The 22661-nt window shown below is 54.1% G+C and overlaps 1 protein-coding gene across 1 annotated transcript in view; it reads left to right on the forward strand.

The window, feature by feature from the left end:
- The window catches only part of SGSM1 (small G protein signaling modulator 1), a 41807-nt gene extending 21253 nt beyond the window's left edge, over window positions 1–20554 (forward strand). The window contains exons 4-25 of the mRNA XM_082491659.1: window positions 364–526; window positions 1334–1486; window positions 2046–2113; window positions 2662–2807; window positions 3289–3420; window positions 4005–4129; window positions 6128–6195; window positions 6622–6785; window positions 7299–7428; window positions 9798–9936; window positions 10322–10386; window positions 10783–10928; window positions 11758–11886; window positions 12369–12551; window positions 14934–15005; window positions 15826–16410; window positions 16608–16732; window positions 18082–18164; window positions 18528–18637; window positions 18934–19030; window positions 19457–19624; window positions 20145–20554. Coding sequence (XP_082347785.1) covers window positions 364–526; window positions 1334–1486; window positions 2046–2113; window positions 2662–2807; window positions 3289–3420; window positions 4005–4129; window positions 6128–6195; window positions 6622–6785; window positions 7299–7428; window positions 9798–9936; window positions 10322–10386; window positions 10783–10928; window positions 11758–11886; window positions 12369–12551; window positions 14934–15005; window positions 15826–16410; window positions 16608–16732; window positions 18082–18164; window positions 18528–18637; window positions 18934–19030; window positions 19457–19624; window positions 20145–20233 — 3140 coding nt within the window. The 3' untranslated portion in view covers window positions 20234–20554. The remainder of the gene's footprint in view (window positions 1–363; window positions 527–1333; window positions 1487–2045; window positions 2114–2661; window positions 2808–3288; window positions 3421–4004; window positions 4130–6127; window positions 6196–6621; window positions 6786–7298; window positions 7429–9797; window positions 9937–10321; window positions 10387–10782; window positions 10929–11757; window positions 11887–12368; window positions 12552–14933; window positions 15006–15825; window positions 16411–16607; window positions 16733–18081; window positions 18165–18527; window positions 18638–18933; window positions 19031–19456; window positions 19625–20144) is intronic.
- Window positions 20555–22661: the final 2107 nt, after the last annotated feature.

A 22661-nucleotide genomic window follows, 5' to 3' on the forward strand; every position in this document is an offset into this window, starting at 1 on the left:
CCCACGGTTCACGTTTACCTCCATCAAGGTAGCCCTTTTGTTGAGATTAGCCGGACTTCTAATAGACGTCACCAACCTCAATTTTTCTGGTTTACAAAACTGAAATTGTCCCTCTGTATAGTCAGCAGAACTGAGGACTCTGCAGGCAGAAAAGCCGTACCACTGGCTGCTGCTTTGGCTCAAAAGACATCTGGGGTCCCTAATCTCCTGTCTGCTTAGGCAGGAATAGAACATGGCACTGCTTTCCTCTTGGGAAACGTTTCTGCTGTGGAGTTAAGGTCATGGATGCAGCGGGAGACTGGCTGTTGTGACGTGGGCTCCGTGTTCTCCTGCTGCTTCAGTAACGCCTTTGCTGTGTTGCAGCTGCTGTGGAAGCCTGTGTCTTGTACGGCTTGAAGCGGAGGGCAGCGGGATTCCTACGCAGCAACAAGATAGCAGCTCTGTTCATGAAGGTGGGCAAGAGCTTTCCTCTGGCGGAGGAGCTTTGCAAGAAGGTGCAAGACCTGGAGCAGCTCATCGAGAACGCGTAAGGCACCAGCACTGGCGTTACCCCGCAGGTTGCTTGCGTTTCGGTGTGGGTGCGTGGTTTGGGTATGGCTGCGGATCGCAATGTCCCACTTGAGCCTCTGCAGGAGGAATTGCTCTTTCAGTGGAGCAGAGTCCTGTCTTGGGCTTTTGGTATCCTGACAGAACCGGCTGCTTTTCTAGGAGACTGTAAGTTGCAGTTGTGGTTTAAGCTAGGATGGAAAGGCTCTTACTTCCTCTGCCCCTTGTCTCATGCTGAGGAGCAGCTAAGCGTGTTTGCTCCTGAACTGTCACGGTTTATGAACCAGTGCGCTAAGCCAACTGGAACCAAATGTGGTCTGCCTCAATGCACCGGGCTTGAACCTGCAGTAATTCAACTTCTGTTTGAGAGTGGCTTACTCATCCTTGGACAGGAACCAGGGTGATGGATGGTGCAACTACCTGGGGGCAGGAATCTTTACGCTGCGCTTTGCTTGTGAACTGCTGTCCTTGGGCACCAGTGGAAGAGGTGTGTGGGTTGGAGGACTCTGCTGAGGCAGAGGCTTGTTCTAGGGTGCATTTACAGTGGGAAACCTAATTACTGAAGTCAGTTTTCAAATACAGATATGGGCCTCTGGAGTAGGGGTGGAATAGATGAAGGGAGCAGTCTGCAGAGCCCTTTCCCCCTGCAGTTCCCTGGGCATCCCCCAGCCACCACAGTCAGCACCACTGGAACCCTGTCCTCGTGCCCCACGAGGTGCTGCGAGGCTCCTGCGGTGCTCTGGGATGAGCCGGTGATGTTGTTGTCTTTTGCCTTGTACCTCTAAAGACGAAATCAAGTCCAGGGCATCCCAGAGAACGTGCGCAAGATGCCGAAGCTGCCCAACCTGTCTCCTCAAGCCATCAAGCACCTCTGGATCCGCACAGCCCTCTTTGAAAAGGTCTTGGATAAAATCGTGCATTACTTGGTGGAAAACAGCAGGTGAGTGCTGGCACAGGCCAACCATTTGCCCCTCCCAACTCACTGCCAGCATCTGCCCCTTCAGATGGTCCTTGAGGTGTTGCTGGCTGAGCTGCGTCCACATGGGCCAGAGAAGTCCCTGGATGGGACAGGCCAGTTGTGTCGCTCTGTGCCCAGCATGGGGACTCTGATTCCCTGCTGCTGGTGGCCACTGTACACTTCCTAAAATAAAGACAGGCCACGCTTGCTCTGCTGACAGCTGGGTTGTTGGGGACTGCATCATCCTTGTCTTCTCAAAACTCCATGCTGTGGTGTCTTGTCCTGGGGAGGTGTCGTCTCCAGTCCTCGGGATGTTTTCTTAGGAGACAGTGGTGCTTGCAACGTGGTGCAGGAGGGCGTCTCTTCCCCCGGAATTTCACAGCTAGCAGAAGCAGCCTGTTAAGGGTTTCTTGCCCTCTCACCATCAAGGAATGATGCAGAAAGAGAAGGGCATTACAGTGATTGAAAACTACTGTCTCTATCATTTTGCAGTCCCAGGGGGCTGAAATGCTACAGCATTCTGCTCTCTTCTTTCTTCTAGTAAGTACTATGAGAAAGAAGCTCTCCTGATGGATCCTGTGGATGGGCCAATTCTTGCATCTCTATTGGGTAACACTTTCCTCTTACCCTACTTTGATGGCTTGCTTCCCAAACCTGTGTTCCTGGTTCTGTGATCTGGGATGTGAAATGCAGTTGTTTCCTAGTAAGAACTTCAGAAAACTGAGCAGCCCTGGACAGGTAGCCCTGTGGAGTGCTTATAAAAGCCACGTGATGCCCGGCTGCTGAGCGCTGAATAGAGATGGGGAGTGTCAAGGCTGAGCTTGGGGTTTCCTTTTTCTTGCATGGGCTTCAGTAATTCTGGTGGGCACAATCCAGAGCTGAGGCCGGGCTCTGGGAAGCAGCGTGGGGCTGCAACGCAGGGCTCGGGATGCACGTGGCCGGTCAGGCAGTGGGTTATCGCTCGCTGCCGGGGCTGACTGACCCCTCTGAGTCCTTCACCGCTGTCATACAATGCAGCAGCAATGCATGCTAAGCCTGGTGCCTGCAGTCCCACCACCCCTGCTCCGAGATGCTGGGCTCCAGGGATCTGAGAAGTCACCAGTCATCGGAACACCACCAATGACTTCCTCATGTTCGTGATTTTCTTCTCTGTGCAGTGGGGCCCTGTGCGCTGGAGTATACCAAGATGAAGACCGCTGACCACTTCTGGACAGACCCCTCAGCTGACGAGCTGGTTCAGAGGCACCGGATCCACAGCTCGCACTGTCGCCAGGACTCACCCACCAAGCGCCCAGCACTCTGTGTGAGTCGGGGACGGCCAGGCTGGGAGGGACAGTCCCTGGCAGCCCTTTCCTGGGGTGCACAGGCAGTGCTGTCAAGGCTCAAGGATCTATTTGTTTGAAAAGGTAGAAAAATGCAGTTACTTGAAGTCTGCAAGCCAGAAGTGCCGGGAACATGGGCCGTGGAGACTGCAGGCGTGCTGGACCGACGCAGCACCACATCATGGGGTCTCCACCCTTTGGGAACAGCATATATGAACAAAAACCAAAGGCAGTTGAAGTCTGCTCTGTTTATTGCAAACAAAGCACACTCCTGGGGCTTCTCTAAGTACAGAATCAAGCTTGGCCAGAGCCAGGAATCCTCTTAGAGGACACAGAGGGAAACATTTCTAGTAGTGACTTTCTTAAGTGTATAAGTGCGGAGGGAATGAGCTTTCAGGAGAAGCTTTTTGAAAGCAAGAGGCATCTGTGCTGACCTCACGTTTGTAGGTGGATCTCTTCCAGATTCAGAAAAGGCATTCGAGTGGCAGTATGGATGACCGGCCGTCGCTGTCTGCCAGGGACTACGTGGAGTCGCTGCACCAGAATTCCCGAGCCACGCTGCTCTACGGCAAGAACAACGTCCTGGTGCAGCCGGTAAGTACCTGCTGGTGCATCTGGGTTTTACAATACTGCTCTGCTCCCCGCCAGGTAATTCTATCCCAAGTTGCTCTTTGATGGAGAAAAGCACAGGCTCATTTCTAATCTGGGAAGGCAGCGACTGGACCGCGTTTGCTGAGGTCCTGGTGATATGGATCCCCCCAATTGAATGGAAGAGCTCTTCTGTCTGAGTAGAAACAGGCTCCTCTCTTGACCAGAGGCCACAAAACGCCTCCTGCTGTCCCTTCCTGCTTATTGTAGTCAAATAAATGAAGTGCAGACTGCTTGCAGTTAGCAGACGAAGCTGTTAAGTTTGCCTCCGCCGGGCAGCTGCTCTCGGCCCCTTTACAGGCTGGTGGGGTGTCCTCTTGTCTCTGCTGGGGGTTCTGCAGGGCCGCTGTGGGGGTCTCACTGCCGGTGAGTGGATGGGCTCGGGGCAGCAGGCAGGGCTGCCTTACGGTCCAGGACTGTGCTCCAGGGCATGGCTCAGCTTCAGGTCGCCTGAGGTGGTGCTTCGTGCTTCTGGTGTCTTCCAGTCTGCTCTCACCAGCTCACTCTCTCCCTGTGCTTCTCTCCTCAAGCGAGACGACATGGAGGCAATCCCGGGGTATCTGTCCCTTCACCAGACAGCAGATATCATGGCGCTGAAGTGGACTCCCAACCAGCTGATGAACGGCTCTGTGGGGGATCTGGACTATGAGAAGAGGTGACTCTCTCTGAGTGCGTCCTGATGTGGGGCAGAGGGGAGGCAAATGTTGCCCGGGTTCAGAGCCTGGATCTGGTGTCCAAGGCCACCCATGAGTTTTCCCACTGACTGCAGAGCAAAACCATCACCCCTGAGGCTGGAAGAGGAGAAGGGAGGGGGCAGAGGCCTGAGGTGGGCTGCGGGAGATGGTGTGGGATGCTGTAGTATTGCCCGTCTCTGCTGGGAAGCGTTCAGCAAGGGAACGGGAGGGTGCTCGTTCTGAAAGACGCAAAGTGGTTTCATTTGTTGCCCTCGGGAATTTCCTCAGGAGAATGCCCTCTATACACACTACGCAGTGCTTTCCGGTTTATTGTGGTTATTTTGGTCTGGGGAACTGAGGGGTTCATAAACAGGGGAAGAGCATCTGCAGAGGGGGAACGTGAGCAGTTCCCAGATAACCCTACCTTGGTGACGGAGCCTGTGCCGTTTTGTAGTGCTGTTTCGCTGCAGTCTGCAGCTCATCCTGTGTGCAGGTATTTAAAGTCCCTTGGATTTAACAGAGTCCCTGGAGCTTGTTCCTCCAGGGGGCCTGAAGTCTGCTTAGTTTGCTTGGCAGGGTGTACTGCCGTGCCCTTCTGCCTGGGATTGCCTTACGGGCTGCTGGCATTTCTCTCGATAGCGGCAATCCTTTTAACAAATGAAAGAATGATGCCAAATCCCAATTTGCGTGAGAAATGAAACAAAGCAAACAAAATCCCTTTCCATCAGCAAACGCTCCAGGAAAGCCTGAGTGTTTAGGACAGTGATTCTTTGACCTAGGGTAAAGATCTTCTTCAGCAAAACTTGTTCTCAGTTTTGTTTAGTCTCAATTGTAGTTTTGGTTTGTTTTTTTGTTTGTTTGTTTGTTGTTTTGTTTTTTTTTACCTATGTTCTTTTCATCTCCCCTTACTTCTCGGCCCCTGGGCCATTCTGTTATGCCTGGTACTCTCCCCCTGAAATGCTATTTTCATCTCTATGCTACTTTTCTGAGTTCTTGACTTGGGCATTAGCCTAAGCTCTAAAACTTCCCAGTGTCAAGATGTGACCAAGGAAGAGAGGAGTCAGATGACAAAGTAAGTATGAATCTACAAGGAATGACTTTAATGTACCCCTTCCCGCCCTTAACTGTCTTTATGAGCCTTTATTTTAAGCAGTGTTTTTGTAAAGTGACAGATAATGCTGCTCAGAATCAGGAAACTGCTTTGTTGCAAAGAAGTAGGATGTTATTAAACGCCGACACCCTCACAGAGCAGTGCTCTTGGTAGGCCCTCCACAGAAAGGAGACCTTGCGTCAGGCCAGGTGTCTCCTGGTGAGATCCCCGTCCCCGGCTCCTCCTGGCGTCTCTCTGGCCCTCTGCCCCGCCTGGTGACCAACAGCTCTCCAGCATTTTCTAGATGTGCTCCGTCACCTCGAGGTGCCTGTGCTGAGGGAGCGCAGTTCTCCACCAGAAGCCACCGGGACCAAATCCCTTTTGAGCTTTGAAAAACCCCACAAATAGCGAGGGTTTGTTTTCCCCTCTCTTGGGGACAGGAGCTCAGCAAACCGCCGCCCAGGCGTGGACTGCGCTGCACATTCCCTTGGGGCTCCAGAGCTGCTCCTGCCAGGTTCAAGAGGTTCTCCCAGCACTGCAGCAGGATGAGGAGTCCCTTCTGGGGTGCCCAGAGGAGAGCGCTCAGCTCTGCTGGGCTCTGCGTCCCTCCCTGCAGTTGCCAGGGTTCATGGGCACTTTGTCCGTGTCGGGGCAGGTGGGACTGGACTTGCCCTGATTAAGCTGGAGTGGCAGGGACACTGGTTTTGGAGGGGTGTTGTCACTTACTCGGGCTGGCTTTGTGGCAGTCACACTGCTGCTGGGACCTCGTCCTTTCTGCAGCTTCCTCTGGCACCAGGAGAGCTGGAGGCAGGATCTGGAGCTGGTGTGGACAGAAGCAGAGCTTCTTATGTCCCTGAAGCTCACGACTTCCTCTCTTTCTCTGTTCCAGTGTGTACTGGGACTATGCCATGACTATTCGCCTGGAGGAGATTGTCTATTTGCACTGCCACCAGCAAGGTAAGGCCAGAGTGGGGGGCTGCTGGAGGGTGTTGTCACCCTGACGTTTGCTTCATTAGATCTTTGGGGAGTGCCTGTACGTTTTGATTCGGCTCCAGGGCAGATGTCCAGAGCTCTGGGTGGTCACTACTATATAAGTGCTTCTAGGAAAACCTTTAAACCAGCTCCTGGCTGTGGTCCTTGACTGGGAAGAACTCCCTGCAGAGCGACGCTGGGTGGTTTTCAAGGGTGCCATCTCCCAGGCAAGCCTTCTCCAGGGCTCCAGACTTGTAATGGATTTAGGGAAGGATCCAACAAGGAAGAAATTCTTTGTTTCGCACACCAGAAAGACAATTCCTTGAACTTTCTTGCCTGTCCTCTGCATTTTTGACTGGTAATGTTTCCCTCATTCATGTGTCTTCTCTCTGCTCTCACTGTTGCTAATAGTAGACAGCGGTGGAACGGTTGTCTTGGTGAGCCAGGATGGGATTCAGAGGCCCCCGCTGCGGTTCCCCAGAGGAGGGCACTTACTGCAGTTCCTGTCCTGCCTGGAGAACGGCCTTCTGCCCCATGGGCAGCTGGATCCACCCCTCTGGTCGCAGCGGGGAAAGGTAGGCACCCCGAAACTGGGCTTGTTCCTGAGCCTGCGGCACTGCGGGTTCCTGCTGGAGTGTCTCAGGGCTGATGGGGAGGACTCTGCCCGGCATCAGTGGCTGCTGCATTTTAAACAATCCCCCTCCCAAAACCAAGAAGGAAGGTGGGCTTGAAATACGGCACTTTGGTTTAGCTTGTGGCCCTCATCGCTGAACAGACCCTTCTGGGCCAGTCAGAAGGGATGTGGTATGGGGGTGCTGGCCATGGGCATGGTAGGCGTGGTTCTCATGGGCCTGGCCATGCTGCACGGATAATACATACCCTGCGCACAAACGGGTCAATATATATTCGCTCTGTGATTGAAAGCTTAATCCAAAGGCTGCTCCAGCACAGGGAACCTGCAAACGTCACCTGGGCTGACACAGCACGGGCTCTTGCTGGGCAGGAGCTCCGCCAGCGAGGCGGTCACCGCGCTGTCCTGCGTGGTCGGGCGCGGGGCGGCTTGTGAAGAGCGGGTTTTGTTCATGTAGGGGAAGGTGTTTCCCAAGCTGAGGAAGCGAAGTCCCCAGGGCTCCTCCGAGTCTGCGTCCGACAAGGAAGATGACGAAGCCACGGATTACGTTTTCAGAATAATCTACCCAGGGACACAGTCTGAATTTGGTGAGTGCACTGGCGGAGAGCGTTTGAGGTGGGTTCTGACGGGGTGTATGAGCAGCCAGAGCAGCACTGACAGGCACGTGGCAGTTCACCCCGGCAAATGGTTCCAGAGAAATGGGCTTTGCTTGTAACAGCACTGCCTTTTATTCAACATCACGTATGGGTTGGGGTTTTATTTTTTTGGTTTAACCTTTCGCTTGCTACTGAGTCCTTCATTTCTGCAGCTGCACAACAGGCCAGGACTGCCTTAAGGGTTGGGGAAAAAAATCTTGCACATAATTTCAGTAGTAAGGTTCACTTTGGTAATGTTCCTTGGGCGTCACTTCTCACCACCACAAGCCTCCAGGGCTGATGCTTCTCTTACTATCACCAGGCCAACTCGGCAAGTGCTGCGTTAGATCCAGTGATGTTTCTTCAGCGTTGCTTCTGCAGCGCAAAGGAGAGGTGACAGCACCCTTCTCTGTACTGCCAGGCTTGGCTCATGTGTCTTCGCTCCGTAGCTCACAGGGCAGGGGAGAGAGCGCTGCTGGATTCACCAAACCAGAAATCTCTTAGTGCCTGGGTGTGAATTATCTGAACAATGTGCTTGGCTGAATTGGCTGCACATTTGTCCTCACTCTTCTGCAGGATACTAAGAACAAATTTTTGACCTCTGGGAACATCATAGGTGACTTTATAAGGGGGAAAACCAAGAGTACAATAGAAGATTTGTGGAGCACTTTTAAAAAGCTGTGAAATCTGATTAAAAACTTGTTCCTGTATTTTTGAGGCTAGAAGGGGGCAATCACATCTCCTGTGACTCCTCCATAACATCAGTTAAGATTATACGTAGTTCTCCCTGCCTTTAGCTGACTAACACAATTCAGTGAGTCAGATAAAAATCTGATTGAGGCTAAAATAGCAGATAGAGATGCTCCTTTCTGTAGCTTTCTTTTGATCTATCCCTTAAAATTCCATGCTGGGGGCCAGATTTTCTGTGAAATGAATTGCTGCAATCTCCTTAGCTGGCATCATCAAAGTCTGCAGTTCCTGTGGACCTTCCCAGAGGGGGGTGGAACTGCACCAGTTCTTTCTTCTCTACAGATTCTTCCTTTCTCCCCTTTCATTTGTGCCCTTGTCCTCTCTCTGTGTCCCTAGTTACCATTAATGGTAATTTTCATCCATTCCTTGCGTCTGTGATCTCCATCACTGCTGTGAGAGGGAAGATCGCGAGGACTGCAGCTGCAAGCAAGATATTGGTGATCCCTAAATGGTTTCTGAGTCTCCCCATCACGTCCCGACGTCCCCTTGGTGCTCTGGGGGCCACTCGGCATCAGTGTAATGCGACTGTTGTTTCTGTCTGGTACTACTGCTTGCCTGTGTTGTCACTTGACAATTCCTGCAGAGGTGTCCCCTGTCACTGCTGACCGTCACTGACCTATCGGCACCTGCTCAATATGAGGGAAATAGGAATATTTAACATTTTTCTTGCTAGCATCAGTTATTCAATATCACAAGCAGGAAGAGTCCAAGGGTGAGTGAGGAAGCTCTCTCCCAGCTCAAGCTGGATTTTCTACCATGATTTTATTTCCAAGGAGGAGCAAATAGGATTATTCTTCATTAATCTTTGTCCGCATCCCACAGTTCACCCTCATCACGACGGCCCGGTCCAGGCCAGGCATGGTGCTGAGCTGCTCAGGGTGGGGGCGGCTCGGCTCTCGGGGCCGCACGGTCCCCTCGTGCTGGCTCTGTGCCCGGCCGGTTTGTGGGGCGATGCTGGAGCAGGACCCGAAGCCATTGCAATAGCACTTTGGAGTTTAAGCGGGGATTTAGCAAGTGACAACATGAAGAGCTACTTGCTCGTGCTGTCCCTCTCATCTTCTTCGTCTAAGTCTTTATCTCCTGTCTTGTGATTTGGATGCTCTTGTCTTGAATCTTGGATGGGATCCTAATGTTTGAGAGATGGGGGCTGTTCCCTTTTGGTGATCCACTCTTCCTGGGACAACAGTTGATTTCAGTCATCTTATTTGTCATCTGTGTGACAGCCTCTTGCAGCCCCTTCTCTCGAGTCACTCTGGGTTGGGTGTTCATTTTCTGCCTTGGTCGGCACTCAGCAGTTTAAGATTAGCTTGCTGAAGGTGCTGTAGTTAATTAGCAGATGGTTCTTGCTCTCTCTCATCAATGCCCTTTTGTTTCCTTTCCTTTCTCCTGAGCTCACCAGTGCTGTGATTACCTGGCGTGGGTCCTACCTGGTTGCTGGAGTCTCCTTGGGAATTGTGTGGGATGCTGCCTTTGCTAATCAAAACTCTCCTCTCTGTTGACCTCCTGTGGCTCACCTGACGCCGGGGCAGTGCCAGACGGTAGCTGATGCTCCTCTCTCTGCTGTCTTGCAGTGCCCCAGGACCTGATGGACACGTCAGGTGCTGGCCTGCCTCCCATGTGGCAGCCCAGCACCCGCAAGTCCTCCTGCTCCTCCTGCTCTCAGAGTGGCTCCTCTGATGGTGGGCCATCCAACGGCTGCAGCCACGAAAGGTATGACAGCTCTGCTGCTGCTTCCTTTGAGAAATACAGGTGAAATGAAACCAAGGTTCCAGGGAAAGCCCAGCTAGATGGCTCAACTAGAGCAATTATGGTGCAAGTGGTGTCTCCAGCCTCACACTTGGCTAGGTTGTCCAGGGACCATTTGCAGGTGCCAGTGGGACATGTCCGGGCTAAAGTGAGGCTTGCGTCCCTCATCTGGGACATCTTGGCTGCTCTGTGGCCGTGTCCTGGCAGCAAGAATTGCCACTCCCAAGCTGAGCAGAGGTCCCATGGTGCACCTCTGAAGGCAAAGCTGGAATGGTCAGATCAAAGCAGGGGCTGAGGGCATGCGTGGGAGCATTTCCTCTCCCCACATCCAGTGTGTTTTTATTGCCAGAGCTCCACTGAAGCTCCTGTGTGACAATATGAAGTACCAGATCCTCTCCCGGGCGTTCTACGGCTGTGAGTACTTGTCACATCCACGATGCCTTGAGATGTGTGATGGGCAAGGGGTAAGGTCTTGACCTCTGGGCTAGCAGTGGTGCTGAGGCGGCAAGGCAGTGGCCAAGGGTACTGGGACCAGTTTGTTGCATGCAGGGCCCTGTGTACCCATGCTCCAGATTGGGAGCAAACTTTTGAACTCTGACCCTTGGACTTCAGCCCAGCGAGCAGCAGTGCTGGTGGCACAAGACGATGAGATACTGACCTGTCCCAGTAGACTCCCTGCTTTGCTGCTTGGGCTGAGTGTGGCTTCAGGGGATGTCCATCAGGGACGAGATTCATCAGAGCTTTCTCCTGCGCTTCATCCTCATGGCTCCTTGAGTTTCCCAGCTGAATGTTTGCTTCTGCCTGTTGCAGGGCTGGCGTATTGCAGACACCTCTCCACGGTGCGAACCCACCTATCTGCGCTGGTTAACCACAACATCGTGTCTCCTGATGTGCCCTGCAGTGCCAGCTCGGGACTGACTGTGGACATATGGCAGAGATACCTGCAGGACAGCACGGTAGGGATGGTACTCTGGGGATGTGTCAGTTGTGGTGCACTTGCGGTGTCCAGGGCAGTGTCACTTAAACGGTTGTAGCGTGGTAAGGTAAAGCACATTGAGAAGTTCATAGAATCATAGCATGGTTTAGGTTGGAAGGTACCTTGAAGATCATCCAGTGCCACCGCTGCCCTGGGCAGGGACACCCCCCCCCCAGCCCAGGTTGCTCTCAGCCCCTTCCAACCCGGCCTTGAACACCTCCAGGGATGGGGCAGCCACAGCTTCTCGGGGCACCCTGCGCCAGGGGCTCACCACCCTCAGAGCTCCCTGAGAAGAGGTCAGAGCCTGCCCCAGGCTGCCCAGAGCCCAGCGCTCCTAATCCTCCACACGTGGAAGCCGGGAAATAAAGGCTGCTCTCCTTAATGTGCTTTTGTTCAGAGCCGCTCTGCAGCAGTGTCTGTCACCCTGAGTACTGTGGTGTTGAGCGGGGTCCCAGCACGCTGTTATGGCAGGATAGCTGGAGAGCAGTGGCCAGTGTCACAGTCCTGACGGTTATCAGTGGCACAGCAGTGACCTTGAGTGACTTTGGTGGGCCACTTTCTGGTTGTAGTGAGCCAGTGCTTCCCAAAATGTCCACCTGCGGGGCCCTCTGGCTCTGCTTATGCCCAAGCAGAGATCTGAGAGATCATCTGCAATGAATGGGGAGCGAGTTTGCGGGTGGTCAGTGTCCGGGCAGCACTCTGGGTGCTAAAGGGTGGCACGGCCAGGCTGGGGTTGTCCTTGTCATCTGCCATCTGCCGGGCTCTGGTCCTGCCTGCATCTGTGCGCTGACTCGGAGCTCTTCCCACAGACTTACGAGGACCAGGAGCTGCTGCGGCTGATCTACTACGGCGGGATACAGCACGAGATCAGGAAGGCTGTCTGGCCCTTCCTTTTGGGCCATTATCAGTTTGGGATGACGGAGGCAGAAAGGAAGGAGGTTGGTGTGGGTGTGCTGCCAGCTCAGCAGGCTGGTCTTTTGCGTTCATATGCCCGGGATATTTCACAGCTCGAACTGTCCATATGCCAGAGTCCGCCCTGGGAACCCACTGGGCGTTGTGTCCCCTTTGTGCTGCGGCTGTAGACAGGAGGTGGGAGAAAAACTCAGGAATTGGTTAGGCCCAAGCGGGACGCACCCCTGTGCAGCTGTTGGTTGCGCACGTTCAGTGCCCCGTGCACCTCTGGAAGGCAGGAGAGACATGGGTGGTCATTTTTCTGTCCCAATTTTTGCAAAAAGTTCTGCGTGTCATGCTCTGGCTGTCACTGTGCTGGAGATGGGTGACTGTATGCCCCATATAGCCATGGTTAATGCAAGTGTGGACTTGTTTGTGCAGGGCTGTTTGGGGCTGGAGGAGGCACTGGTTTTGGGGGCTTTTCCAGGGGCATCCGTTCAAAGACCCTCTGTCTCTCCAAACGCTGCAGGCTGATGACCAGATGCGCAGCTGTTACGAGCACACCATGGCGGAGTGGCTGGGCTGCGAGGCCATCGTCCGGCAGCGGGAGAAGGAGTCGCACGCGGCAGCTTTGGCCAAGTGCTCCTCCGGGGCCAGTCTGGATTCCCACATCCAGAGGATGATGCACAGGGACTCGACCATCAGCAATGAGGTGAGGGTGCGGGGGCTCGGGAAGGGCTGTGCCCGCCCACGCTCCATCTCGGCTTGTGCTACAGGGTGGGATGGAGGTGCTGTTGTTGCTCACTCTCCTTCCCTGACCTCTGCCCGTCTCTGTGCTTAGTTACTCGCTGTAATCTGTGCAAGTTTGGATTGGAGCTTTCTGACCCGTTTTCTTCCGTCTGCTCTTCCCAAGCGTTTAGCAGTAGGAGCGGGCATCTCCTGCAGTGTGAGCCCAGTTTCCGTACCATGTGGTACCGCACTGACCGAGAGGTTTTGGTCTGCAGCCTGAGCGGTGTATTGAAGGTCTAACAAACTGGCTTTGATGCTTGCAGCCGCAGTATTTGCAGCGGCACTGTACAGCGCTGCATCCGTGACCCCGGGTGAGGGTGCTGGGCACAGGAGGTCTGAAAGGGGGGGACAGCAGGGAGAGGTCTGGGCAGAGGGCAACAGGTCAGCCACAACCCCAGAGCTCCTTTGTGGAGTCACATGTCTGAATCCAGACGCTCTCACCAGTCCCATGAAATGTTCCTTGTGGGTACTTCTGGAGAACAAGAGAGATACGTTACCCAGTTTGCACTCCTGGTACACATCAGGATTAGCTCCCTGGAAGTTGGTGTTGAAGTAGAGGGAGGGAGGAAGACTATGTTTTTGGCACTGAGGGGCTGTGAACGTGTCAGTGGGCTTCTTGGCTCGCTCTTCCGTCAGCTGCTCAGCATGGAAGCAGCCTGGGCTGCTGCCTGTGGGCAGGAGGAGTGGGGTGGCTCTAGGGCAGGCTGTGAAGGAGCCTGTGGGGCTTGGGGCAGCCTCGGCCACCATGCCCCAGCTCCCAGCTCCATGGGACTGGCTTTTAGCAGCACAGTGAGGAGTTAGATCCAAAGCCTGAACCAAAGGGTGTGGAGGGAAAAGCCTGTTAAAGGAAAGGCAGTTCTGGGAACAGAGTGCAGGGAGTGTTTCTGCGTGGGTTTTGTCCTTGGAGGAGAACAGCCCGGCGCAGCATGGCAAGCAGCGCTGGGTTATCTGACCTCACGCTGCTGCACCGGAGGCGAACGGAGGCCAAGCCAAAAAGGGCCCGGTAGGTGCAGCACTGGAGACTTCATCTGGTTTCCTCTGGGGAGACTGCATGGATGCTTTCGGAAAGAGATGAGCTCAGCCCCAACCTTGCGAGTTGCGTGTATGTACAGAGAGGGAGAGGTGGAGGGAAGGCAAGTCCGAAGCGGATCCGTGCACAAGAGCTGGATGATGCAGCTCTCGCAGGGGTGCAGAGGTGGGCTGCGCGGTCGGTGTTGCTGAAGCCCCATGAATCATTCCCATCCCCACAGCATCTGTGCCACGGTGGTTCTTTAGTATCCATGTCCGCCTGTTCTGGGAACACGCGCTGGGAGGGGAGCTGGCAGAGTTAATGCACGCAAAGGTTCTCCCTTTTCCCATCTCATCCTGAGATTTCCTGTTATAAAACGCTCCCATGGCAATGGAGGAAAACTGTCGCCCTTCCTCTCTCCATCATAGCCCTGCCCAGCAAACACCCACAATACTGGGGTGGGGACGACTCCTGCTGCCGTTCTGAAAGCGCCGTGTTTTCTTAAAACCCTATTGTTTGTGTGTGATGTCATTGCAATGCTCGGTACATCCCGACACGCGCAGCCTGAGCAGCCGCGGGCTGCTGCGCCGCAATCAGCCTGGCGCAGGGGTGGCTGGGGTAACAGGGAGGACTCGCGCTTAAGTGAAGGCTCGTTGCTCAGAGGTAATCCACGAGGCAGAGCACTGAACCGGTTGCTGCAAAGCCTGACGCTTCCTTCTGTGCTTCAGCTGGAAGCCAGAAAAGGGTGCTGTTGACTTTTAGAGGGGCTGCCTGTACTGAGTCTGGCTTAAAACATCAATATTTGTCCTTTAAGAAAAGGAAAAAGCATTAATATGCTTAGAGGGATTGTTTTATAGCCTGTGACTTCATCGTTTATGTAAACTAAGATGGGGTGAGCCGCATTGCTGCCAAATTAGGACAGAGATTTGTAGAAATTTGCACTCCAGGGAGACAGTGTGACCTCTCTGAAGGCCAGAAGAAAGCAGTTCCTTTCAGACCCAAACAAACAGTGTTTGAACAACTGGATTGGCCCGGGACTTTGTTTTTTGTCATCTCCAGCAGTAAATGTCAGTGGCGGGCTGAGGCAGGGTGCTGCGCTGTGTGACACATGTGCACGGAAGAGTTGATGTGATGGGAACATCTTTCATGGGGCGAATATGAGAATTTACTGGATGCATTTTCTGCTTGTTCTTTACATGCAGATGTGCCCGCCTCTGATAGCACGGCTTGAGTCTCCCCCTGCTCCAGACACCATGCTCTTCCCCTTCTCACTGGCCTTTTCCCTCTTTCTTGCAGTCTTCTCAGAGCTGCAGCTCTGGCCGACAGAATCACGCCCGGCTGCAGAGCGACTCCAGCTCCAGCACGCAGGTGAGTGGCAGTGCTTTGTCCCCTCTTGCTCATACAGACACCGGCCACGCGACAGCGTATGGCTCTCTGCCCCGGCTTGGGCTGATTGCTAGTTGATAACCATAATGGTTTCTGGCAAACAGAAACAGTAGTTGGAGGAGGTAAATGACTCGCAGACCTAACTCTGGAGCCACCAAGGTCAGCACTGCGCACCGCTTGGCGGTGTTTAATCTTCCCAGTCTGCTCTGCCCAGGTTCAAAGGACCAACCCCCATGTGGCCTTCACACTTGAGGGCCCTTGGCTGCTCCGTATGTTAGTAACCGTGTGTTTAACCAACGTGTTTAAATGATGTTCTGCCCAATATATCACGCTGAGTAAAGCGTCGTCCCTTGGAGCAGGGATCGTGGGCTCCGAGTTGTGCAAATCACCAAGCGCTGACCTGACAAATCCAGGCAGGGGAACCTAAAGGCTGAGGACCGTGCCCAGAAATTCCTCCAAGAGTCTGGTTAAAATGGGACAGAGAGCTAGATGCTCAGGCTGAAGTTGTTTCTCATGATAGTGAAGATGTGGAGCCACAGCCAGGCACAGCACTAGTGGGTTAAAATGCCCTCAAGTCCTCCAGGCTTTCTTCCACTGGTTGCTTGTATGAGCCCTACACATATAGAGCAGATCCTCATCCCTCCCCACCATTGGGAACGCGGGCATTATGTCCCCAAGAGCCGCATTCAGCAGTTTAACTGCTGAATGCGGCTCTTGGGGACATAATGCCCGCGTTCCCAACGGTTTGCTGAATGCAGGGGGTTTGCTCGCTCTCACGTGGCTCTCTGCTCGTGCTGCGCAGGTGTTTGAATCTGTTGATGAAGTGGAGCAGACTGAAGCAGATTCTCAGCTGGAAGATGGCAAACAGAGCAAGATCCCTAATGGGACCGTTCCCAATGGCACGTGTTCCCCTGATTCTGGCCACCCCTCTTCCCAGAACTTCTCCATCGCGTCGGGTTTCTCCGAGCGCAGCTTCAGCAATGAGGACAGTGCCCTGGAAACCAACAAATCCTCGGCCAGCTCTCAGGGAAAGGCCGGTGGGTCCGACGTGCCAGCCCCACCGGACCCGGATGGTGCCCAGCGAGAGGAGAAGCTGCAGGGCCAAGACAGCCTGGAAGGTGAATTCCCCACCGGTGGAAGCGTGGACTTTGTTCCTGTGGGTGACAGCTCAGCAGAGGTCCTCCGTGATCGTGACCCGGTGGCCCTGACTGTGGTAGAGAGCTGGGCGGACAGCGAAGCCGAAAAGCAAAGCTTGGTGGAGAGTGAAGGTAACCTCTCTGAGGAGCCGGAGATGGAGAGCTTGTACCCGCAGCTGGGTTCTCTGGCTGTGGCTGACCTGACCAGCAGTGAAGCATCTGCTGTCTGCTCCATGGGTGTCACCTACTCTGTAAGTATCTATTTGTTTGCTGAGTGGGTTTCTTCCTGGGTGCCTCCCTATTTGCCCCGTGCGAATCCTGCAGTTGTGTGTGTGTACAGGGGCTCTCCGCCTTCCACCTAAACCCTGCCCTGTTGCTCTGTTGCCCGTGCAACTTTCTTTTTGGTTTTTATTTGAAAACAAATCAACTTTGCTTTTGTTTTGGGCAGCCAGAGCTACTGGATATGTACACGGTGAACCTGCACCGCATTGAGAAGGACGTGCAGCGGTGTGACCGCAACTACTGGTACTTCACCCCTGCTAACCTGGAGAAACTCCGCAACATCATGTGCAGGTGGGAGCCACGGGGGTCAGGGCGGGGGCCCGCCAGCCCTCCCCGCGACGGGAGCGGGCTCCTGGCACTGGTGCTTGGTTTCCCTGAATTCACCTTGAGGCTGGAGCCTCAAATTTTGTTCTGGTTACTGAGTTTCACCTCGTTGACTTCCTCCTCCCGTCATCATCCCAGAACTGGGGCCGCAGCTCCAAGGAGCTCATGGTCGGGGGACCGAGGAGTCCTGCCTTGTGCTGCTCTGCCCCGTGACTGCCGTGTGTCGGGTCGTTGGCCAATGCAGAGGGTTCCCCGGGGCTGCCCAGGCGTGCTGCTGCATGGGCTGAGCCCGGCGCAGCCCACCTGCTCTCTGGAATATGGCTGGAAGATGTTTTAATGAGGATCAGCCCGCAGAGCCGTAGTGCTAATGAGGCGGCGCCTGAGGCGACCCAGTGGTTAGCGCCTACCCGGGAGGGAGCCGTACCCGGGTGCGTTTCTGATTCGCTTTGCTTAGTCCCTGTGACTGAGAGGTTGCTGTGTGACATTCGCCGACTCAAACCAACTCCAGCTCAGCAGCTGCGGCTGCTTCAGGGGCAGCGAAGGCTAAAATATTATTACTCATCTTGCGAATATGAGGAGAAGCTGCTATTTCATTAGAGCGGTCGCTTTATCTGACAGCCGGAGTTGGAGATCTCTGCTGAGATGAGACCTGCAATACAGCAGATTTTGGAGAGCTTGTGGGCAGGATGGAAAAGATCATTCCCTTGTGCCAGTAGTGGATCTGAGTCCTTTCTGAACACATTTTGACTTGCTACCAAATATGGGAAGATATCTCTGCAGGGCTGGTTGCTTCCTGGGACACTGGGTCCAGAGAGGCGAAGCAGGCGGTGTCGGGCAGAGAGAGCCAAAAGGGTGAATCCCGGGGGAAGGGGGAGAAATGAGAGCTAAATTAACAAACTCTATCAGTCTCTGCCTTTTGCCCGACCACCCTGCCTGCCGTACTTTTTGATTTCACTTTTCCCTCCCCTGATTTTCATGCAAGAGCCATGGCACAGCCCTTCATCAACACCCTGACATGGTCATGGCCACGGCCGTTGCAGGGTGTTGATCCAGGGCTGTGCCATGCATGGCTTACCTGAGAGTCATCACGGGAACTTAATCATTTACAAGCCAGCTGTAGAGGAATGGAGCACAGGTGTAACAGAATAAACAGGTCTGCTTTGCCCTGCCTGCCACCGTGCGGTGGTGGCAGCCTGTAGGAAACGCCAGCGTCCCAGGAACGGAGGCAGGGCATGGGCAAGCAAGGTGGCAGGCTGTGGCACTCGTGTGTGGCAAGGGAAGGGCTCACGGGCCACCTTTCCTGCTCTCTCCCACAGCTACATCTGGCAGCACATTGAGATCGGCTACGTGCAGGGGATGTGTGATCTGCTAGCCCCTCTCCTGGTCATCCTGGATGACGGTGAGTAGGTGGCTCTGCTCCGCTTTCCCCATACCTTTGTGGGAACGCGTGGTGGGATCTGCTGGGCTGGTGGTGGCCCTTTGTGGTGGGAAGGTCCCACGCTGAGAGGTGCGGAGCAGCTGGTGGCAGGATCCCGTTTGTGCTTGGTGCTGTCTGACGCTCAGGAGCCCAACCTGGGGACAGTGTGTACGTTTTGCAGCGTGAGCTGTCTTTCCGAGGCCGGTCCCTGCTGCGTGCCCCTGACTGTGTGTGGAGCGGGGAGGGATGTTCCTGCCGTGGGTGGATGTTGGGGTGCGGTGATGCGGGTGCAGGTGCAGCAGTGTCCGTGCAGCCCAGCAGTGACCGTCTCTCTTCCCTGCGCAGAGGCTCTGGCTTTCAGCTGTTTCACCGAGCTTATGAAGAGGATGAATCAGAACTTCCCCCACGGAGGAGCCATGGACACCCACTTTGCCAACATGAGATCGCTGATCCAGGTAGAGGGGTCCCGGCACAGGGTCAGCAGCATCTCAAAGCAGAGAGGGAAAGCTGTTCTTGGGATGGAGGTCTTGGAGGGGCTTAGAGGAGCTTTCAGTGGTGGGAAGCAGGAGGGAGAGCAGGGGGCTGTAAAGACAGCCTGGCAGTAATGTGCCAGGGTTGCCAGGGAGGGAGAAGCTGGGTGGAAGATGTGGTGGTGCGGTAGGGGAGCAGTGGGACTGGAGGAAGGCAGGCAGCGGAATGGCTGGTGCCTCTCGTCTGCACCAAGTGGGTTTCCTTTTGCTTTTCTTGGCAGATTCTGGACTCTGAGCTCTTCGAGCTGATGCACCAGAACGGTGATTACACTCATTTCTACTTCTGCTACCGATGGTTTCTCCTGGACTTCAAGAGAGGTGTGTGCTGGGAGGGAGGCAGCTGAGACCAGCGAAGGGGAGGGAAGGCAAGGTCTGCCATGCTTCCACGCTTCTCAATACACTCTGCAACTTCAGTTGTTTGAACATAACTTTTTACCACGTGTTCCTGTTTTGCTCTTCCCTGGGAGATTTGTGGCTGACTTTTCTGTCTAGATACAGAACCTGTTGTTCCAGAGCGGCTGGTGAGCCTCCACTGGGTTTGTGTCCTGGAGCCTCTGCCACCTGCTGCAGGCCAGAATATTTGTCTCCACAGATGACTGACTTATTGCTTCCAACTGGAACAGGTTCTTGTGGGAAGAAACCACCCAGCGTGTCTTCCCAGTGCCGCTGTGAAGTCTGTGAGTCAGGATGATTGTAAACGCGTGGCTGGTGTAGTAACTGCTGGGCTTCTTCCTCTGTTAACAGAGCTGGTGTATGATGACGTGTTCGCCGTCTGGGAGACCATCTGGGCAGCTGCACACGTTTCCTCTGCGCACTATGTGCTCTTCATAGCCCTGGCTTTGGTGGAAATGTACCGGGACATAATCTTGGAGAACAACATGGATTTTACAGACATCATCAAGTTTTTCAACGGTACAGTTTGTGTTCTGTTGGGCTGAATTTGTGGCAGCTGCTCGGATGTGGGCAGCACATGTCTGTCTGGCTACAGACAGTCACGTCCGGGCTATACTGGTAAATGTTTAAAACAAACAGAGCGGCGTATGGTTGTGGGATGCTGATATTTGGAACATGATGGTAACGAGACCCCTTGCCCCCAAACCGTCAGGCTCTGAGGGGGTCAGATGGTGCCTGGGGGAAGCCATCGTGCCATCCTTGGCACCAGCCCCCCTTGCCATGCTTGGAGGGATCTGTGAGCGTAGGCTGTGCTTCCTGCTGGCCGTAGTCACCCCGAGATGAGCCAGTTAATGATGGCTCTTCAGAGTCAGGTGTCTCTGCGAGGGATGGTGCTTGGGAACTTGGGCAGGAATTCGCAGGTTCAGCTCCCGCCTGGCACTCGGCTGGGAAGTGGAGAGCTGTGAGGTTGGGGGGCTCCTTGAGACGCCGGGCTCTGCGGGTCTAGCCTCTTTGGGGGTTCCTTCTGTCTGTGTTCCAGAAATGGCTGAGCGGCACAACACCAAGCAGATCCTGAAGCTGGCTCGGGACCTTGTCTATAAAGTCCAGACTCTGATCGAGAACAAATGAAGGCCACGGGGAAGACGAGGCATCCAGACAAAGAGCCGGGACTCCCCTTCAATGCTTCCTCCCCTTCTCCTTTTTCTTGAAGTGCCACACCTGTGGAAATAAGGTAGTTGGACACATGCTGCTGTCTAAACTGGAAATACCCTTAGCTCTCCGAGTGCTGTGTTCAGTGTTAGGTCCGGGGGCCCCGGCTCAGATCTTCGCAGCCTTCTTCAGTGACTTAGCCAAAGATCCGTACGATTGCATTTTATTGCTAAGGACTTGCTTTGGAAGCAGAACCCAGGCAGTTGCTTCCTTGCCTCGCCACGGCAGAAGGGCAGCAAGCGTGGTTACCGCCACAACTGCCGAGGCGGTTGCCAGCATGCCAGGGCAGGGCGCGGGGTGTGGGAGAGCAGCGCTGCCAGCGCTCCTGGGGGCCGACTGGGGCTCGGCAGCCTTCGTTGCAAGAAAATCAAGCTGCTTCCTCAGACGGCCGCGACCCCGTGGCACGGGGAAGCTGCCAGCCCTGCATGCCTGGACAAGAGGGCGATGCTGCCAGTACTCAGTTTCTTACTACCATTATGAGGTTCTGCCGGTGACAGAGAGGGACTTTGATCACAGAAATTCCTCTTCTTTTGATCTTGTCCCTTGATGCATAGCATCCCCTTTAGTATTTTTTTAGGGCTCTGTTCTCTCCCTGCGATTTTTATGTTGTTTGTTACTACGATATCTGAGCACACGAGAGTTTCATCTCTGGATGGATTTTCAGAAGAGCTCCAAATTCAGCATTGGGTTTTTCTTTCAAAATCCAGCCTCTGTAATGCTCTCTGAACACTGGAAAAATCTGGTCCAAACTTCCTTTGGGAACTCTAGACTTGAGGTTTTCTTACCTGCCTTACTCTAGCTGCTTGCGTTAGGAGTCCGGTCTCCCTGCTGTTCCTCTGCAAGCCCTCTTAGGGGGAGAGCTCCTTGGAAGGCGAGTCAGAGCTCCGGACATCAGTGACTGTCCTGACTTTCCCTCTGAAGGTGCCCGTCTCTTCCTCTGGTAATGAAAAGACCGGCTGCTCAAAGCTGGACAATCCCCTTGGTGCCTGCAGGTTTTCTGTGTGCTTCTGGGGCTGGCTGCAGAGCCCCCTAAGTCCACTGAAAGTCTCCAGTTAGGTCTTGGTGGGCTTCTTTCACATGCCTGTAAAAAGGAAAATAGCCCAAGGTCCCCGAGTGGTCTTTGCTTTTGGAAGATGCACTTCTGTGGCCACTTGAACTGCAGTGGCTCTCCGGCGTTGCAGCCCCTGGAGCACACTGCACGAAGTGCCTCTCCAGCACTACCAGCGCGAGAGCTGAGCTGCTGTGTCATGCTAAGGCTGCACTACGGAGGGTTTGGATTCAATTTTCAACTCAGGTAAAAACAATAAAGGAAAAGGAGAGGTGTAGGTTGTTGGTAGGTCTGGTTCGGCCAGGGAGGGCTTTGTCATGGCCACAGAGCTGCCATGAACATGTGCGTTCAGCAGCAGGGAAGATGCTGTGTTGTAGCTCTCTACAAGGGTACTTTCTCTCAAGTTTTGCTGCAAAAATTTGTGTTCCCCCTCCATGCGATGTGTGGTGGTGTGTGTGTGCTCTCCTCCTCCCCTCTGCAAGACAAGGCCCTGCTCTTCTCTTGCTGTCAGTGCTGCTCACCAGAAGGGAAAAGGGGCCCTTCCCTTCTTCTGTGGAACATCTGTCTGTGGTGACTGCGTTTCGTATTTACTTGTGGCACGTGTCAGATGTTGCTTGGAGAAAAAAAGGCAGATGTAAATCTGTGGGAGAGAAAACTGCTGCTTCAGAGAAGTTCTGCAGAGTGCAGTGGAGCGGTTTGCAGCTTCTGAGCAAATCAGCCTCTCCTTCCGCGGTACTGGGACGGGGGGCGCAGCGAGAATGCCCAGGGAGCAGTAGTGCCCACTGAAGGCTTTGGGGAAGAGGAGGGCAGCGGGGGCTGAGAGCGCTGGGCAGCCTTTCGTTTCTCATCACCCCAACAAGCGAACGTGTACCAACAATGTAGGAAATTCTTTGAAGCAATTTTCTACCTTAAATCTCCAAAGAGTGCTTGGTCTGTAGTAGCACAGGAAACAAAGGCGTTTGAGTTACAAATCTGCCCGTCCGTGTGAATGAATCTTTCGTCTTTCCACAAAGCAGAGCGACAGGCTCGTGCCCTCCCTGCCAGGCAGTTCCTGTTCCCTCCAGCTCCCAGGACAGGGCACGGTCTGCCTCCGTCGCCCTCTCCGAAGGGGAGGAGGGGACGTGCGCTGTCCTCCCCTTTCCGAGGGACAGGAACCGATAAGTCAACTTAAACACAGTCTTATCCAGCAACATCGCTGACACTTTATCTTTCAAGCTTCTGGATTTCTTTTCTTGGTTTTTAAACAAAAACAGCCAAGAAATTCTGCACAATATTTGCTGTCTGTATTAACTGAGAGTG

Source organism: Vanellus vanellus, assembly GCF_965231255.1.
Source record: "Vanellus vanellus genome assembly, chromosome: 16".
Lineage (NCBI taxonomy): Eukaryota > Metazoa > Chordata > Aves > Charadriiformes > Charadriidae > Vanellus > Vanellus vanellus.